The sequence below is a fragment of the Echiichthys vipera genome, assembly GCF_963691815.1.
Source record: "Echiichthys vipera genome assembly, chromosome: X".
Classification (NCBI taxonomy): Eukaryota; Metazoa; Chordata; class Actinopteri; order Perciformes; family Trachinidae; genus Echiichthys; species Echiichthys vipera.
This window is the reverse complement of record NC_139825.1, coordinates 18,679,551-18,700,201: the sequence shown is the minus strand read 5'-3', so window position 1 is coordinate 18,700,201 and position 20,651 is coordinate 18,679,551. Positions and strand designations below refer to the sequence as shown.

Sequence of the window (20,651 nt, the reverse complement as noted above, 5' to 3'; positions counted from 1 at the left end):
TCAAGGAAACAGGTCCAGTTTGGGGGCCCACTCCAGGGCTGTGTTAACCACAGCGAGAGCGGCTGCCCCTAAAGCCACCGTGAGACCCATGACAGCCAGACGAACAAACCGCCGTGCTGCTGAAGGTTGGGCCACCGCCACTACTGCATTTGCTGCAGAGCTCTCTAGCGCAGCCTGTTTCTGTCTGCGTCGGCGACGGAGAACAGAGTCTGGTCGCTGTTGAGTGGATGCAAGATCAAAGTCCTTGAAGGTAGAGGCTGCCATGCTTAGGAGGAAAAAGAGACAGATACATAGAGAGACCAGGACAGACAGAAAATATAAGTGTTAATGAAAGAACAGTGAGCAACTGGAATGATTGTTATTTACAGTTATATGCATATTTTAGATTGGGAATATAGTAACAGAGAATTTAAACACTCCTACCACTAAGGCAGGTAGCATCTGTCAAGTGAAGTACCCAAAGGAGTTAAGTACCTGTCGTGTGAGGCAGCCTCTCTGGCCAGTTCAGAGGGAGGGAACTGGACAAAAAGGTCTCCTGCTCGACTGATGAGTGTCTCATATGGCAGATCTTGGGGAATCTGAGACAGCAGGTGATGAACCATGGCCATGTCACATTCACACTCCAATACCTCCTCTTCTCTGTATAGTACGATCTGTAACACAAGTACCAATAACAAATACAGGCCCATTTATTATACACATTTATAATTGAACAGGCCATTACATTTTAATGAGGAAAACTTCAGCTCAGTCTTCACTTTCCGATATTTAAACAAGTCATTTTGAGGATTTTGCAACACTCAAAACATTTATGTAACGGTAAGGACCATAGACTTTATGGTTGAAATGGAGGAACACGGCGGAGCCTAGGACATAATTATTAGGGATGTCCGATAATATCGGCCCACCGATATTATCGGCCGATATTGAGTTAAAAATGTAATATCGGGAATTATCGGTATCGGGTTTTTACAACCGATGTTAGTTCTGTAGGCTTCAGCATTTCCGAGTGTACCTGAATGCAACACGGGCCGTAGGCTTCAGCATTTCCGAGTGTACCTGAATGCAACACGGGCCGTTTACAGGCGCGTGCTTGATGACGTATAACAACAACAACACGCTCACTCGTAGGTTGCTAACCGTGGCTAACAAGCTTCAGCTCTCCCGGTGCATGAGATGTCCGTGGTTTGGAAGTATTTCCAAGTGTCACCTACTAACAGTAAATGTGCGCTTTGCAATGACTGCAAGGCGTTAGTTATGAGAGGAGGAAGCAAGGCGTCTTCCTTTAATACATCACATTTGATCACCCACCTCAAGAAGATTCATGGGGAGTGATAAGCTACATCTGTGCAGCAAAGTGATGGAAAGAAGCAACAGCCGACACCGAGAAACAAACTTTTCTATCGTTCGGGATGCCGGATTCACCAAACGTGTGGAGTTTCTCGAGCCACGTTATGTCTGTATAACGCCCAGGCGCAAGTGTTTCTCAGACCAGTGCTTACCTGAACTGTACAGCATTGTTTACAGTCACGTCGAGAAGGTAATTTCTGGTGCTGTATCCATTAGATCCAATACAGGTTAGCATGTTGAGCTTGACTGCTAATTTATTGATTGTATTATTTGTCAAGTTACGGCTCTGTCGTTACTCAGTCTGGGAAAAGAAAACTAAGTTTGTTTACTACTCTGGACTGAAGCTATGCATCTTCCTTGTGTTGATAATGTCTGTAGTGTGTTTGAGGCAAAATATTCTCTCTAAAAACACAAACAATTAAATGAATGGCACTTTTTTCAATAACTTATTTTGTACAGACTGTGTTTACATTTGAAAAGCCGTGTTGCATCTATGTATGCATCCAGTGGGGCATCACAATAAGATTAGGCATAATGTGTTAATTCCATAATAGGTGATATGTGATGAATTTTGGTGTAAAAAGGCTGCATATATCGGTATCAGGTGATATCGGTATCGGGTGATATCGGTATCGAGAATTAAGGGTTGGACAATATCGGAATATCGGCAGAAAAGCCAATATCGAGCATCCCTAATAATTATGTTTAACAACCTTGGTTTTGATTGGCCAGTGAGCGCTGTCTAAGGGCGCACTCACACTGTCTTTCTGTCCCGGGACAAACCCGGTTTTTCAGCTAAAGCCTAGTACCTTTAAGCAGTGTGAGTGCACCCGTTCCGCGCATAACAGCCGACAGCGGGCCGTCCACGGCCCGCTTGAAAGAGGTGGGCTTTAGCAGAGCCGTTTGCACATGTACGAGCACGAGCGTGCGCACGTTTACGAGAACGAGCACGAGCCCTACGGCGGTAGCGGCGGACCATGAGCGGACATTTAACAACAACAACAATGGCGGTGAAAGGTTCACGTTGGTGTGATGCGGAGGTGGAGTGTTTACTGCAGATTTGGTCAGATGAAAATATTCAAAAACAGTCGGACAAGAAACACAAAAACTCTGAGGTCTGTGGATAGATTTGTAAACAAAGCCACACACACGCGATCAATGCGTGTGACGTGTTACGGCGTGATGTGTATGGACAGCAAGAAGCAATGGCCGAGGCCCAGGCAGTGTGAGTACAAACGGGGCTGGGGCGCGGGGGGAGAGGGAGGGGGGACAAGTACCCTAAAGCACGGGTCGCGGTGCGGAAGGACAGTGTGAGTGCGCCCTAAGGTCCTAGACTCGACCACAGGGCTTATTGGCTAATTGTTAGTCCCCCCCCTGCAGGAGGGACCAAATCAGTCAACTTTTTGAAGTGGATGGGTTCTAAAGTCCGGAACCAGGCAAGACTAGGAGTGCTGATTTTAAGAAACTCACCACAGCAGCAAAGTAGATAGGCATCAATGGATGACAGGCCAGGAAGAAGTCATACAACCGGACAACATGGCGGAAGTCTGACAGGACGTGGCCAAACCAGGTGATGAGCCAACTGAGAGCAAAGACTGTCCCCACTTCAGCCCTGAGAATCAATTTATACATACAAAACTGTAATGTGTGCTTATGCTCCAGTTCAGGGACAATGGATTGCATTCATATTTTAAAATGAGAGTTATGGTATCTGCAAATGCAAGGCAGAGGGCAGCTGTATTGTAGGCTTTCCAAGTGGAGGACTTAAAAAACAATTTGATTTGGCCCTTTATTACTAAATCAGCAGAGAGTCTTACTGTTGCATGAAGTCATGCACGTCAGGGTTGACCCTCTCAATGATGGGCATCAGATAGTTAAGAATGTGTTTTGTGTTGTCCATGGTAGGATCCATGAAGTCCCTGAAAAAGAGGATAAAACAGAGAGCCTTTTTTTATAGTGCATAATAGACCACTGTTGAAGGAGGTAAAGAAGGCCGACAGGGAGGGAAAGGATCTTTTTTAGTGACATAAAACTGACATGTGGACACATAACAGAGAAAGAAATACCAAGATGATAGGTAAAGCGGTTAACAAACCTGCTGCAGATTACATATTTGGTAAGTACCTGAGGTGGTGTGTAGAGAGCTTTTCCACAAGAGCAGTTGCAAGGCGCTCTCCCAGGACCAATAAGAAGGTGACAACAATGTCATGGTATCCTTGGTAGTAGTGCAGCTGGGGATTGCGTTTCAGAACTAGGAGGATGATGTCAATTAGTTCTTCCTGGAGACCCTCCCTCTGCTCATCTGGCATACCTATACAAGGTCACCCAAAATAAAATACAGTTTAATTAATGAAAAATAACCACATGGTAAAGCCTATTTGTGTATACTCCTGTGTTAATTACATACTTGGCAAATAAAAAAGTAGAGTATTTTCTCATTTTATAGAGAAATGTAGTAAAAAATGAATACCAATATACACACATACATACATACATATATATAATAGGGGTGGAACAGTTTTTTTTAAAAATACGTCCCCTTCGGTACGCTTGTTACGGTTCGGTAAACTCAGTGCTACGTCTCAGAGGGTCAAATCCCTTCGCGCCGGGAGACTTGCTCCATGCGCTCCCTGTAGGCGCGCAGCCACAACGCACGCTCCCGCTACGCTCTTCTTCGTGGGTTTCTAAATCCTCTTGGCAATAGCTCGCTAAGCTCCGCTCTGTTGTTGTTCTCAATTTTTTCTTTCTGGTTAAATCTGTGGTTAAATCACCACATCAATGTTTCTTTCTACTCTGAAAAAAAGAAAAGTTGACACAGAAAACCGTCAGTTCACCAGTGAATGGACAGAGAAGTTTTAGTTTCTGTCACTGTGAAGCATGTGTTTACTCTGCAGCCATATCTGAGTGGAAAGAGGATAAGTTGATAAGACATTTTCAGAAAAATCATGCTACTCTGCATTTATGTTACGTTCATTTTTGTCAGTCCAGTTTTTTATTAATAAACCAATGTTTTATATGTACTTGTAAGCCTGGTAAAGTAACTAGTAACTGAAGTAATCAGATAAATGTAGTGCAGTAAAAAGTAGAATATTTCCACTGATTTGTAGTGGAGTAGAAGTATAAAGTAGCATGTAAATAACATACTAAAGTAAGGGAGAAGAGCCTCAAACTTGTACTTTAGTCCAATAATTGAGTGAAAACCTCTGGTTCACTCGTTTGTTCACTTAACAAGGATTGTTTTTGACAAGCTTGTTGCACTTTCAGGTCATGACTACTATTTACATTGATAAACTAAAGACAATATATGTACTCGGATGTTGCTGTTGTGTTTTACAATCCGGCCCCTCATTTTGGATAATTTTCGTCAACCGGCCTCAATTCCAAATTAATTGAATAGCCCTGATGTAGCCTATTTCAGCCAGTTCGGTGATCGCTGTTTGTGCTTATTTTAGTGAAAGACAACCTATTTTTTTTATAGATTTGATAATGTATAAGTGTTTATATTCTTACCTAGAAGGCAAACAATTCTTTACCTTTTTGCCAAATAAATATATAAATGCGTAAATGTAGCAATGTCTCTCCTACTGTTTCAAAATCTCACTTCACTTTCATTTAAGATTGTTACAGTAATCCCTAAACAAGCTGCCTCATTATTTCAGTTTTTGCGTGATTGCATGACATGTCCTCAAGAATATCTGATTTAAAAAATAATCTAATTATTAGGCTACAGATCTGATTCATGGTATTTTTAGAATCTAAAAGAAATAGAAAAAAAAAAATGAACAGAAAACGGTGATATGAACCGAACAGTTGATTTTGCGAACCGTTCCACCCCTAATATATATATATATATATATATACACATACATATATATACATATATATATATATATGTAACACACACACACATATATATATACACACACACACACACACACACATACATATATATATTATGGCATGCCATTCACAAAATTAATATATATTGAATGAACCTTGAATATATGGAATAAAACTTGACTGACGTCATCATGGCACAGTCACCATCTTGTACTTTGACCCATGCCGATGCAGTCAGCGCATGCTTTGGTTGCAGCTATTTTAAAAAATGAAGAGGTCATAAACACACTTGCAAGTGCTTGTGCAGGCCAAAATCCCAGACCTGAAATCTATGCGCACTTCAATTCTCCAGGCGAAGAAGTCCAGACACTTTTTAACTTGGGCAAAACTGCCGCAACAGGGCGGGCAGCTGCTTATAATGCAAACTTTAGCATAGCTTCAAACACGGCCCGGTGTACAATCTACACATATAGGACAGGGCTCAAGACAGAGGAGGGAAGAATGGTTAGCTTCGGTGATTTGTTTTGGCTGTGATCGTGTAATAATGTTCATAGGTTGCAGAGAGATGGCTTTAGCAAGGTGCATCATGCTCCTAAAAGATCCCCTGTCTGCACCTTATAATCCTCTGTTTATCCCATTGGGACCTCATGTCCTGATAGGGACAAAACATTTATCCACAGTTCCATTGAAAATCGCATAAACCACACGTTTTCATTTGGGGCTTATTTTGTCCCAGAAAAATATTTTCTTCTGGGAATTTTTGAGAAGTATCACTTCGTATTACCATGGTAACGGCTTTGCATACAGGTAGTGATTAAGTCAAAAGTCGCTCAGGCGGCTCTTGTCACCAGAGTCCCGCAGTCACGCTGCTCCTCCGCCAGCGGATCCCACACGGATGGTAACCGATTTCTCAAAGTTTGAATTATGAGCAGCTGCCTTCCCTGTTGCAGCAGTTCTGCCCAAATTAAAAAGTGTCTTGACTTCTTCGCCTGGAGAATTGAAGTGCGCATAGATTTCAGGTCTGGGATTTTGGCCTGCACAAGCACTTGCAAGTGTGTTTATGGCCTATTCATTATTTAAAATAGCTGCATATAAATATATATATATATACACATATATATACACATATATATACACACATATATATATATATACACATATATATGTATATATCTATACACATATATATATATACATATATATGTATATATACACATATATACATGTGTATAAACACATATATATGTATATATATACACACACACACACACATTGAACTATATATATATAATATATATATATTATATTCACACTAAATATTTCTCATCAGATTTCTAAGAAACTTGAATTAGTATGTGCTTGCTATCAATTTAGACGACGCAATTGTATATCACGATATCTTGATACATGAATTAAATACAATACGGTTCCATTGACAAGCCATGAATAATCATATTGAATTATCGCCCACACAGGAGGGGTAGGGCTTCATGAACCTTTTCTCCGAGCAGGTATGGATGGGTTGTACTCACCAGGTGGAAACCTCCGCAGCGAGCGCTGGACATCCAGCAGCACCTGGTTGTAGTCCTTGTTATTCTCACGCTCTACTGTTTCTGGACAAGACATGTCACCATCAGCATTACGCTACATTAGTCAAATACTGTATGTGCACCTGCTAAGAATCTGTATGTTAACATCAGCTTAAACTCACAGCTAACACACACACACACACACACAAAGGATTACAAGTCTAGACATGCCCTTATGGGACGCTACATTCTACCTATAGACATTTTCAATGTAATTCCATTGCTAGGCAACAGCCTTGGTCCTTGTTAACGTCCAGTCAGTTAATGCCATTCGCAAAGGGAAGGTATGTGCGATGGTATATGGATATGTGATCTACATTGCTCTGTTTATGTATGTAGCCAACATGATACCTGGCTCTTGTTCCAAGACACGAGGAGGGACGTTGAGAAGCCGGGGCCAGACTTGACAGCGTATCTCATCAGTCAGCAGTCCTCCTTCACTGATAGCCATCCTCCTCAAAGCAGCCACATCCACTGGACTCACACTGAGGGCCTGTGTGATGTCCGCAATTTTCCTCTTCCGTCTGGTGTCCCAGTCTGAGACATAGAAAACACCGTGTTCAGCTATAGCAGGTTAGCATGTACTTACTTTTATCTTCTAACAGTTAATGAACTTGCAGCTAACTACAAGTTAACACATTTGCGGAGGTTATAGAGTACATAGTTACGAGTGAACACGTTTTGTACATTAAAAAGTGTTAGAACACTTCCGTTTGCTGCCAACATTCCCAAAACATATTCACAATAATTGCCCAGAGGGCAGTTAGATTGACTGACACTTACTGTTCCCTTGTTTTCCATTTACAGGTGACGACGAGGCACCCGCACTTCTGGATTTAATCATTATTCCTCACTTCTTGATATGTCCTCTTTATATTACATTACGTGTCACCCCCCTAATGCTTGGCTAACCTCGTTTTAGCCCTTCATGACTGCCAACTGGAAGCGGTCTAAGTTAATTAGCAAGGCCAGCCTCATACAAACACGACCCCAATAGTTAGCTAGCTGAGTGTTAGCTCGTTACTAAGCTAACACTACACTGCCCTGGTTTCAAAACGGATATATTCAACGACACAGCCATCGTTATTCGAACTACTGATAAACTGGTAAAAAAAAAAAAAAAAAAATGGGAAACGGCACTGAAGAGCAGTACGGATACGCCGGTGAAATGTTTACATCGACGCAAGCGACCAATAGGATACATCAGCTTTAGCTAACCTCCCTGCTCAGGCTGACTGATGACGTAGGGTCAAGATGGTGGGGCGTCACCATAGGAGGAGGCGTCTCCGCCTGGTCCCTCATATTTTTTCTCTTAAGGATGAAATACTGTATGTTGCCATGACAATAGTAAGGATACGTTTCTAATTCATGTGGTCAACTTTTTTATTTTACTGGGAGCATTTTTCATTCTTAAGCAAAGATTCTTAGGTTCTCAAACCTTATTTCCTATTTGTTTGTGGAATTTAAGTCACTTCTCAAATCTCTTTCCCCAATAGATAATTTAAAAAAGTTATAGACTGTTAAGAGAGGTATGTTAAGAATGTATTTGATGAACTTCCGTGAAGTTATATCAGTTACTTTACTCTATCCTCTATTTATTCTTATTGTAGAATTAATTTACCCCTTTTGTGGTGTAATTTAATGTGTATCCTATTACAATTTATCAGCCTGTGTTGTATGTATGTGTATATCTATGTGTTTATGTCTTGTGTATAGTATATACTTTATGTGATTTATTCTGCTCTCTGAAATTGTATTGTGTATTTGTATGCCTTGTCATTTTGTCTTGTATGAATAATAATCATAATAATAACAATAATAATAAATTATAAACGTAATACACAATAATAAAAACGAATAAATAACAATAATACAAATTTACATTAATTACATTATACTGTACATTCCAGAGGGTAATATTGTGCTTTTAAATTAATTCTGCTGCACTAAAATACTTAATGTAGGCTACATTTTGCTGATCTACTTCCATACTTCGCTAGCTAAACTCAGTATCCTGCCACACAGTGTTCTGTCAATTACTAGTTAATGTCCAAAGTGTCCCCAAGAGTATTGTAATAGGTTACATATGGCATAATTTGTTGAGTGCATAGATGTTGAACAAGTGCCTCTGCCACAATGCTGCATAATACCTATGTGTGGGTTGTTTGTTCCAATTAAATGAAAACGAAACTTTCAGAGCATTTATAAAGCAGCTCCCTGAAGTGCGATGCCCAGTGAGAGGGCTGGTGCTCTTCCGATGGCATATATACTGTTGGTCTGCTCGCTTTGTAAAACTTGATGTACAGTAAGTTGAAATAGGCCTATTAATGTCAAGTGGATTTCAGGTGAGTTCTTTCTCTCTTTCATTCTTGTTGTTGTATTTGGGGACTAGTAGGCCATGTATAAGAAATGTGGGCGAAAATGATTTCTTAGATGTTAATGTGCGTTTAAGGTAATTTTGGTAAACCACAATTAAGTGCATGCTATTAGCATTGATGCCACATGGTGTTTCCTAACTATGCTTAAAACCCATAAAACCTGTCATATTATATTTATTCCCAAAGCAATTTCAGTCATAAGCAACTGAACTTGGTTATTTGTCTAGGAAGACGTTTCACCTCTCATCTAAGAGTCTTCATCAGTTCATGTACGCATCTGACCAGGCTGGGACTGGTCCAACTAACTGGCGTGGAGATCCAGGTATTTAACCTCTCACAAGGCCGATGATGTCACTGGAACCCTTTGTGCTCCAAGTGCCAACGACCGTCGTTGCTGGGAAGTTGGTTTCGACTTCGTTAGTGCTCTATTGAGTCTTAACGACAGTCGTTGGAGTCACAGGAGGCCATTTGTGAACAGTTGTTCTTTGAGGTTAGATTGTTGAATCTCCTGGCAAGGGATGAAAGGGCAGCATTGTAAATTGGAGATAACTGGTGTCTAAGACCTCCTCCTCTGTTCAGCAAAGGTTTCTCTACTTTTGCATAGATGGCTTCTTTTACTCCTCTTTCAAATCTTCCTCCGTCTGTCCTCTTTGTCCAAGATTTTGACATTGTTGTCATCAAAGGAGTGGGCTTTCTCCTTGAGATGTAAGTGGACAGCAGAGTCCAGGCCTGAGGAGTTAGCTCTCCTGTGTTTGGCCATGCGTTTATGCAGTGGTTGTTTTGTTTCTCCAATGTAGAGATCTTTGCATTCCTCGTTGCAATGGACAGCATAAACCAGATGGCTTTTGTTCTGTCCTTGGGATGTACTAGTCTCTTTCTGAGTGTGTTACTGGGTTTGAAATACACAGGGATGCAGTGTTTATTGAAGATCCTCCTGAGTTTCTCTGATACCCCAGCCACATACGGAATGACTATGTTGTTTCTCTTGTTTTCTTTTTCTTTCTCAACCACTTTGGTTTTATATCTGGAAGCAGCTGCACTTGGAGCACAAAGGTTTCAGTGATATCATCGGCCTTGTGAGAGGTTAAATACCTGGATCTCCACACCAGATAGTTGGACTGGTCCCAGCCTGGTCAGATGCGTACATGAACTGATGAAGCGTGAAGGTGAAACGTCTTCCTAGACAAATAACCAAGTCCAGTTGCTTTTGACTGAAATTGCTTTGGGGATAACAATGACCTGGTCAAATGAGAACATTCACAGGCTTTTTGTCATATTATCCTACTTTCAGTTCCTGCTATGACATATTTGTTATTAGAAACCAATGTAAAAAAAAAATAAAAAGAATAAAAGGACCTGAGAATTATTCATTTATTTTTATTCTGAACAGCTACAACAAGAAAATGGCCCCAGTTCGGTGGCCCATGTAGAGATTTACGGCTGATATCAGTGTGTGTATAAATGGATTGAAAGGGCTCAATCGGTTTCTGGTGAAAAGAAACCTAGACTATGCTTTTAAATCACAAACTGTTGCAACCAGCAGAGGGCACATTCCTACTCTGAATTAGGCATAAGTCATTCCTTCTAATCTGACTGTGACCTCGCAAATCATACTGGAAATGGTGGGAAACTTTAGGAAACAGTGCACAATGGGGTTTGTATGTGCCATAGACTGTATAATACAGTCTGTGGTATGGGCTTATAAACTGTAGTTGAATGTGAGTGAAGTACATTTACTCAATTACTATACTTAAGTTAGATCCGGAGGTAATTCGGATATGCTACTTTATGGGCTACTTCTACTCCACTACATTTTGGAGGCAAATATTGTACTTTTCACAGATTCACAGTCATTTACCATGGGTTTACTAACTCAGAGTTTTCACTAATCGTGCCATCTGAAACAGGGCCCTTTAAAAGGGCCAGTTTTATTACAGGCTTTGTAATTTTTGCAAAGAAGTGGGTCGTGGGATTTTTGGTTTTGACTTATTTAGCACAAAATTAATCTCTCTCCCTTTTTTAATTCTAAATTTCAGCAGTTACGAAGACCATGGAAAAACCTGCTTTAATACCGGAAAGAAAAGGAAGAAGAAGGAGTTGTAGGGATGCATGGAGGAGGAATTGGCACAGAACCAGGAACAAGGGATAAAAAAGTTACGGGAAGAGAAGGCAGCGATGTGTTGCGAGGAGGAGGAGCAGCAAGTGATTGGAGAGTAAAAGGGGGAAAAGCAAGTGCAGATAGAGGGGGTGGAAGAGATTCAGGAAAACAGGGAGGAGCCAGACCGAAAGAAAAAGGTGGAAATGTAGGAAAAGGGGCATGGAGAGGTAGAGGTGGGCAAAAAAGTAATTGAGAACAAGGGGCAGCTGAAAGAAAAGGAGCAAAGGAGCTAGTCGGGGAGCAGAAATGGTATGGAGGAAAGGAGGACATGATGTGAATGGAGAAAGAGGATGGAGAAATGGTATGGGAGACAGACAAGTGTGTGGAATGGAGAGGGATCGAAATTGACAGGCCGTTTTGGGGGCGGGACAACAAAGGGTCATGGGCTGGGCTATAAAACACTGGAAGAACTTTCTGGAAAAGATCCATCTGCAGTGGCCATCACACTGTCCTCCAAACCTGCCCTGCAAGTGGTCCTGCGTGAAACAACAATGAGTGAGGCCCATGTCGAACTCCTCTGCCTGGTGCTGAGTAAAGCCTTCAAATCACAGACAGACAGAAGCACCTTGCAACACCTGGCTAGCATCATCAAAGATTCAGGGTTCTTCCGTACCATCCTGCCCCACTATGTGGTGGGCATGGGGTCAGAGTCCAGTCCTGCAGGGCAGAATATCCTTATCACCTGGAAAACATCAGAATCAGAATCAGAATCGGAATCAGAATCAGGTTTATTGCCAGGCAATTTTCATTACAAGGAATTTGACCTTATTTGACAGTGCCTACATAAATATAAACATGAACACAAGCAAACTAAACATATAGCATTGAATTATATACATGAAATATAAGTGAGTGTATTTGCATGACCAGTGCAGGTGGTAGTGTGAAAGTTAAAGTGTCCAGTGAAAAAAAAAAAAAAAAAAGGGGGGGGGGGGGGGTGTTAATATAACACCTGTGATTTGGGTACGTTAATATAACGTATGAGTTCCAGGTGTCGTTAATATAAGGAATGACAGTTAAGTGTCTTTAACAGAATTCCAAAGCCTGATGGCAGAGGGGAAGAAACTGTTCTTGTGGCGGGAGGTTTTGGTCCTGATTGACCGCAGCCTCCGGCCAGAGTGGAGAGGTTCAAACAGATAGTGTCCAGGGTGATCAGCAGCTATCTTCCTTGCTCTCCTCAGGGTCCTAGAAGAGTAGAGTTCTGGGAGAGAAGGGAGGTTGCAGCCATCACCTTTTCTGCAGAACGTATGATACGCTGCAGTCTGCACCTGTCCTTGGCAGAGGCAGCAGCGTACCAGACGGTGTTGGAGGAGGTGAGGATGGACTCAATGATGGCAGTGTAGAAGTGGACCAGCATTGTCCGCGGTAGATTGAACTTCTTCAGCTGCCTCAGGAAGTACATCCTCTGAGCCTTCTTGATGAGCGAGCTGATGTTCGGCTCCCACCTGAGGTCCTGGGAGATGATGGTGCCCAAGAAGCGGAAGGACTCCACAGTGTCCACTGGAGAGTCACACAGGATGATGGGGGAGGGTGGGGCTGTGCTCTTTCTGAAGTCTATAGTCATCTCCACTGTTTTCGAAGCATTGAGCTCCAGGTTTTTCTCCCTGCACCAAGTCACCAGATGGTTGATCTCCCATCTTTAGGCAGACTCATCCCCATCAGAGATGAGTCCAATGAGGGTGGTGTCATCCACGAACTTAAGGAGCTTGACGGACTGGTGACTGGAGGTGCAGTTCTTAGTGTACAGGGAGAAGAGCAGGGGAGAAAGAACACAGGCCTGCGGAGAGCCGGTGCTGATCGTCCTGGAGTCCGAGGTGAGGCTTCCCAGCCTCACGTGCTGCTTCCTGTCCGTCAGGAAGTCAGTGATCCGCCTGCAGGTGGGGTCGGGCACGTTGAGTCGTGAAAGCTTGTCCTGCAGACGAGCCGGGATGATTGTGTTGAATGCAGGGCTGAAGTCCACAAACAGGATCCTGACGTAGGATCCTGCAGAGTCCAGATGCTGGAGGATGAAGTGTGTGGCCAGGTTAACAGCATCGCCTACAGACCTGTTGGCTCTGTAGGCAAACTGCAGGGGGTCCAGGAGTGAGTCTGTGATGGATTTGAGGTGGGACAAAACCAGGCGCTCAAAGGATTTCATGACCACAGAGGTCAGGGCGACAGGTCTGTAGTCGTTTAGTCCAGTGGGTCCTGGTTTTTTGGGGCCTGGGATGATGGTGGAGGCCTTGAAGCAAGCTGGCACACGGCATGTCTCCAATGAGGTGTTGAAGATGTCCGTGAACAGAGGAGACAGCTGGTCTGCACAGTGCTTCAGGCAGGATGGAGACACGGAATCTGGCCCAGCAGCTTTGCAGGGGTTTTGTCTCTCGAAGAGCCGGTTAACATCTCTTTCAAGGACAGACAGAGGTGTCGGTGGAGGGGAGGTGGGGAGGGGCAGCTGTAGTGGTAAGAGGTGTACAGTCTCTATTGTGGTGGTGGGGGGAGAAGGGCTGGTGGGCTGGAGCTGGTGGGTAGTGTGGTGGGGTGTGGTGTGAGTACTGTCCAGGTGATCTTCAAAGCGGCAGTAGAAGTCGTTGAGGTTGTTAGCAAGGCGTTGATCGTTAGCAGCAGGGGGGACTCTTGGCTTGTAGTTGGTGATCTCCCTGAGCCCCCTCCAGAAAGAGGCAGAGTCGTCAGAGGAGAACTGATGTTGGAGCTTCTTGGAGTACAGCTGATAGCGTCCCTCACCGCCCTGCTAAACCTGTACTTGGCCTCTATGTACTCTGCTCTGTTGCCACTTTTGAAAGCCCTTTCCTTGTCAGACCTCAAATGTCGCAGTCTGGGTGTGAACCAGGGCTTGTCATTGTTATAAGTCCCCCTGGAGCGTGTTGGTACACAGCAGTCCTCACAGAAGCTGATGTATGAGGTCACAGCTTCTGTGTACTCATCCAGACTGGTGGAAGCAGTCCTGAAGACATCCCAGTCAGTACAGTCCAGACATGCCCTTAAGTCCTCCGCAGCTTCACTGGTCCACTTCTGTGATATCCTCACCACAGGTTTAGAGAGTTTTAGTCTTTGTCTGTAGGCACGAATCAGGTGGACCATGTTGTGGTCAGAGTGTCCCAGTGCAGCGCGGGTGACGGCATGATAGGAGTTACTGACTGTTGTGTAACAGTGATCCAGACTGTTCCCCTCCCTGGTTGCACATTTTATAAACTGTCTGTATTTGGGCAATTCGTGACTGAGGTTACCTTTGTTAAAATCCCTGAGGACAATGACTATAGTCCGGGTTGGTCCGCTCCACTTCCAGTATCTGGTCGGCGAGCGTGCGCTGTGCGTCCTTAATGTTGGCCTCCGGTGGAATGTAAACACCAACCAGAATGAAGGAAGCGAATTCACGTGGGGAGTAGAATGGTTTGCAGTTAATAATAAAAGTTTCCAGGAGGGGAGAACAGTGCCGTTGACTCGGTGAAGCACAAAACAGAGGATGAATTGAAGTCCTTGTCTCTCCTCAACAGAAGCTGAAGTTCGTCCATTTTATTGCCCAGTGAGCGCACGTTGGAGAGAAATATTCCAGGTAGCGGCGTGCGTCTTCCCCTCTGGCAAAGGCGCACCTTTGACTAAAAAGTTCACCAGAACCGATGTGGGAGCCAGAAATTCAGGAAACAAACCCCGAGTTGTTACCCGCATGTTCATGAGTTGTTCTCTGGTGAAAGAGAGCCGTGAACCCAAACAAAAAAACGTGTTTACAAACAAAACAAAGCGCACCAACAAATCGAGGCAGCCGTCCGCGGCGCCATCTTGGATCATCTTGGAACATCCTGTCTGTTCTCTCAGAGGTAAATAAAGGAAGGAATGAATGTAAGAACTAATCAGTTACTAAATGCAGATAAATATCAGTATATAAATATAATATATACTTTTTTTTTTTAAGTGTATTTTTGTAATGTATTTTTTTTTTTTGCCTGATTGTGCTTCCTTCTATTAACAATTCTTCATTAGCATTTAACTCATAGTTGAGTATGCTTTAAAAAAAGGTTGGTTTGAATAAATAACACACAGGACAACACCAAACAATAGCCTACTTGCATACTCAGCCATGTCAAATACAGTGCTGAAAAGTTAGTGCAGGCCAATACCCTGCCACAGAAATGAAAGTGAGAAACAAAAAACAGGGCTCCTAGGGCTTTGAACCCTAGAGTCCCTCCCAGCCCTACACCCTAGTCTGGCCCTCTAATGTTTTTGAAAGGTAGCTCCCATACATCCAATGGTAACATTCCACACTGCTTGTAAGTCTGTAGGACAGGCTTTCCTGTGCAGCTAGTCTACCTAAGTGATTATGCCAAAACTTTACGACGGGGGCAGAGGGGGCCTTACATTCTGAAACAATGAGCCTACACACCAGCATCAATGCAGTCTTCACCCATTCTGCATGGATGGGGAGTCCTGGAACAGCAATGGGCTCCCCACTGGACTGAGGATTTTGATATGTTCACAGTATTTATGTAGCAGTTTGACCTGCTTTAGAAGAAAAAAACACTACGCAATCTCACTTTTTACGAAATGGGACCGGCAACTAACTATCCTCACTATATGCTCATTAGGTCCTCAGTATCTTCCCTGCTAATTAATTTAAATCTGTGAGTTTGCTGCTGACGTTGCTCCAAGCCACCATCAACAGCCTGAGGGCATCAGGAGTGGACATCCACCCTCACTTGAAGAAGAACATGGAGAACATTCAGGGCCTGATCAAGCACCTAAAGGAGCAACCCTTGGAGGGTACCCTGCACCCACACAAGGACACTTATGCCCTTCTACCCACTGGAGGTGATAACCTAGGCATTTTATAGATAATTTTTACTGAAATATTTTGATATGCTGCCCTCCACCCAACAAAGTATTTTGTAGGTTTTTAAAATTGCCACACGATTTTATACATATATGAGTAACTGAATCTCCCACTATTTCTAACCCAGGTGAAGAGCAGCAAAATTTAAGGAACATATCCATGTACTGAACTCCAGAGGAGTTACATCAGAAAGACAGGCCGTTCCTTAGACCCAACCTCACCTCTCAGTGCTACACAAATAACCACCTCTACCTTGACACGCACTTCCGGCTGCTGAGGGAAGACTTTGTGCGGCCACTCCGTGAGGGGATCCGGCAATTGCTTTAGAGCCAAATGGACGAGGAAAGGAGTGATAATACCTCGAAGAGGAAGCAATTTGATGACATCAGAATATATTCTGACACAAAACTGGTGGCACCCAAGTGCACATTGACTGGCATTTCCTACACAGTCCAGTTTGACATTCAGCCACTTAAGGTTAGCCTCTAGATGGATATAGATGTTTGTTACATTTAGTGTTTATATGACCATTGATTCATACAATCAAGTAAATTCCTTATGAGATACAATGTGTTTTGCTAATTGAATGGCAAATTAAAAGAAATGTATTTACATGTATATTAAAGTACTTCCTCCATTTATCCTACAGTTTGTGCACTGGCAGAACTCCAAGAGGCTGATCTATGGTTCCCTGGTCTGCCTGTCGTGTGATCATTTTAAGAGCTTCTTGTTTGCCACAGTGGCAGATCAGAATCCCAAAGAACTGGAAAAGGGACAGGTCCAGATCCCTTAATGTTTTATCTGTGTCAATGTTGTGATGCAAACAGTACAGTCTGCAATTTTCCAGATTGGGATCAATGAAGTATTTCTATTCTATTATTTTTCCTTGACAACCATCTCCACCTTTTCCTGGTAGATCCTCAAAAACCCTGCCCAAACAGCTGGAGATACATTTCTTAGGCCCATTGTAATAATTTTATTAAATACATTCCACTTTTGTGCTTGCTTTCAAAGACTGGATAGAATAACACAAGTTGAATTAATAGGCAACAATATGCATCCTTGCTCAGTTTAGTACACTTGCATTTTGTAGCGAAAACCTTACTCGGTCTTGTATAACCGGTAGCTTATGATGGGTAATTAATATTAGCCAGCTTTAGTTAGATATTACTGGGTTATTTACATTAATAATAATAATAATTCATTTATTTTATATAGCGCTTTTCAGAGACCCAAAGTCGCTTACAGAGTAGGACAGGTAATATATAGACGATAAACAACAGAATACAAGGATGACAAGGATGACAGGGAAACAAGGCGAAGGGGGCATGGGGTAATGGTGATACAGACAAATAGCCAGAAACAGGTACAACAATAGAGGTGGGGGGATGGATTGAAGAGCAGTGGGGGGGGGGGGGGGGGGGGGGTCAGGGGAGGGGCTGAATGGGTGAGGAGAGCGGAAGGAGGGTGGGGTCGGGGGGGAGAGGCCAGGAGTGAATGTAGTTATGGGTAGGGGAGGTTGTAGGCTTGTGAGAAAAGGAAGGTTTTTAGACGGGATTTAAATGTTGTGAGTGATGGAGAGTCGCGGATGGGCTGGGGGAGAGAGTTCCAGAGTCGGGGTGCAGTTCTAGAGAAAGCTCTGTGTCCGAAGGTTTTGAGTTTGGAAGGTGGCATGGTCAGAGTTAGGGAGGAGGAGGATCGGAGGGCTCGGGAGGGGCGGTGGGGGGTAAGGAGGTCAGAGAGGTAGGGTGGTGCCAGATGGTGGAGAGCTTTGAAGGTGAGGAGGAGTATTTTGAAGTCGATGCGTTGTTTGATCGGGAGCCAGTGGAGGGTGTAGAGAATGGGGGTGATGTGTTCACGGGAGCGGGTGTGAGTGAGGAGGCGAGCAGCAGAGTTCTGGACCATTTGGAGTCTATGGAGGGAATGGGAGGTGATGCCAGTGAGGAGGGAATTGCAGTAGTCAAGACGTGAGGAGATGAAGGCGTGGATGAGGGATTCAGCGGCAGGGGGGGAGAGGCAGTGTCTGATTTCGGCGATGCGGCGGAGGTGGAAGTAGGAGGTCTTGACGATGGAGCGGACGTGGTGATCAAAGGAGAGCGTGGGGTCCAGGATAACACCAAGGTTGCGTGCAAGGGGGGAGGGAGAAATGATTGAGCTGTCAATGGTAAGTGAGATGGGTCCGGTTTTGTTTAAAGTGGATTTGGTGCCAATGAGGAGGAGTTCTGTTTTGTCACTGTTGAGTTTGAGGAAGTTCTGGGACAGCCATATTTTTATTGCAGAAATGCAGGTTTCAATGTGGTTGAGTGGAAGATTTTGGGTGGGTTTGGTGCGGATGTAGATCTGGGTGTCGTCAGCATAGCAGTGGAAATCGAGGTTGAGTGAGCGGATGAGGTGACCAAGGGGGAATAGGTAGCAGATGAAGAGAAGGGGGCCAAGGACTGAGCCCTGAGGGACCCCCTGCGAAACAGGAGAGAGGGTGGATGTGTGGCCGGAGAGGGAGACGAACTGTTGCCTGTTGGTGAGGTAGGAGGTGAGCCAGTCGAGGGCAGTGCCCTCAACACCCTGCTATTGAGTCATTCCAACTGCTTCATGACTATTCTCTAGGTGTGCTACTGCTATGTTGTGTTTTTAGGAGTCCAAGCCCGAGGGGGCTGGGGGCCACATGATGCAAGCAGCAGCGTGTACCAGTACAAGCGGTGCTGGGAACCCTATTGTTTTCGTAAGGATTTATTTTTAATTTTTATAACTATTACTTTTAACTTGGTTCATGTAATGTTTGGAAGGTCCTCATCAAAAGTTGTCAAAAGAATTTCGATACTCTTATAAATACCGAAGTTATTAAGGAACAACTTCCTTTAGATTACAATTAAAGGAGGAAGTGCACGTATCTTCCGCAAATTGTGTCGGATCGACACAAAACTTGGTAATCTGGTTTCCTATGTAATACTGACGCTTTCAACAAAATTTAACTTCAATCAACCACTAGGTGGCGCTATAATACAGAATTCATCATATCTTAGCAATTATAAGTCAGATTGACAAAAAACTTACAATAATTTCTGATGCTTGTCTGAGGCTTTGAGAAAAATATGACATCAATCATCCAGGAGGCGGCGCACATTTCTGCCTAGTATTTTTGTACACAATTGCAAATAATGAAAAAAATATTATTTCAAACTCCTCCTAAGCCGAGAGTCCAATCACCACAACACTTTGCAGGAATTATCTGTTCTTCATCTTGATGAAAAGTTATCGAAATATTTGTAATAGTCCAAAACGTGTGTTTTATGAAGAAACTATTTCCTGTATGTTGTACTCATAACAGGAAGTATTGTGAGTCTTTGCAATTATTAGTCTGAATGACATCAAACTCAGACTGATAGTTCTCCATAGGAAATTCAGGCACCGTGCAAAATTTGAGGTCAATCTGACATTAGTGGCCGCTGTTACACAAAATTGAAAAATACACAAACCATGTGAAAAATATTCAAAACCTACTTTTGCGAACTCGTCCTAGGCCAAGAGTCCCATCAGCATGAAATTTTGCACACATAAGCTTTATAATGCTACGATCAAAGGTTATTAAAATATTTTTCTTAAGCAAGCAACATGGAAGTTATACATGAAAGACTTTGTACACGGTAGTCAAAACAGGAAGTGGTGCGTTACTTTGAAGTAGTGTCTCTGATTATCACACAACATGAAAAAGTTATTTCCTGAGCCGCACTGATGGTCTGTGCAAAATCTAACATCAATCAGCCACAAGCTGGGGCTGCTGTGCAAAATTGAGTAATGCATGCATTATGTGAACAAACACATTATCTACTAACTTAAGTACAGACACTTTCTTTTTCAAAGTACAGTCTATGCTGCGTTCAAGCTGCGACTTGCGTCGTGCCCGTGGACCTGCGGGTCGGAATTGCATCGCCTCTGCGGGTCGCCAGGTCCGAGTTGCACGGGGGGCTTAGACCCTGTTGATACCTGCTTGCAGTTCTAGTTTTTTTTTTTTTTTTTTATATTTCCATCGGTTAAACTCATACTGCAGCCTACACCGTACAAGTTACGGAGGTGCAACTTTGAACTTTGGTTAAGACCCCTGCATATACGGAAGACACCAAAAAAGACACATGTTCTCCAGCAGGTGGCGCTAAAATAAACTTAAAGGCGTTTTTGCCTCTAACTCCCACATCGGATATCATACATTCAAAATTCTTAAATTCCGGCGTTCCCTGAACGTAGGTGAATCTCTGGATATAGGCCACGCCCATTTGCGCCACAACATTTTTTTGGCAGGACAACGATTTATGCAAAAGCTACTTTTTCGAACTCTTCCTAGGCCGAGTGGCTGATCAAGATGAAACTTTGTACATTTAATGTTTGGATGGTCCTGAGGAAAAGTTATAAAAGAATTTCAATACTCTTATAAATACCTAAGTTATAAAGGAACAACTTCCTTTAGGTTATAGTCAAAACAGGAAGTGCGCGTATCTTCCTCAAATTGTGTCGGATCA

The 20,651-nt window shown here is 43.2% G+C and overlaps 1 protein-coding gene across 1 annotated transcript; it reads right to left on the bottom strand.

The window, feature by feature from the left end:
- On the bottom strand, window positions 1-7,692 carry tbc1d20 (TBC1 domain family, member 20; the record flags this gene model as incomplete). The annotated part of the gene is made up of 8 exons (XM_083938749.1): window positions 7,563-7,692; window positions 7,131-7,316; window positions 6,723-6,803; window positions 3,475-3,661; window positions 3,168-3,269; window positions 2,821-2,962; window positions 475-653; window positions 1-265 (listed from the first exon to the last, which is right to left on the bottom strand). The coding sequence occupies exons 1-8, from the start codon at window positions 7,621-7,623 to the stop codon at window positions 1-3; spliced, it is 1,203 nt and encodes a 400-aa protein (XP_083794875.1). The 5' UTR covers window positions 7,624-7,692.
- Between the last annotated feature and the right edge of the window lie 12,959 nt (window positions 7,693-20,651).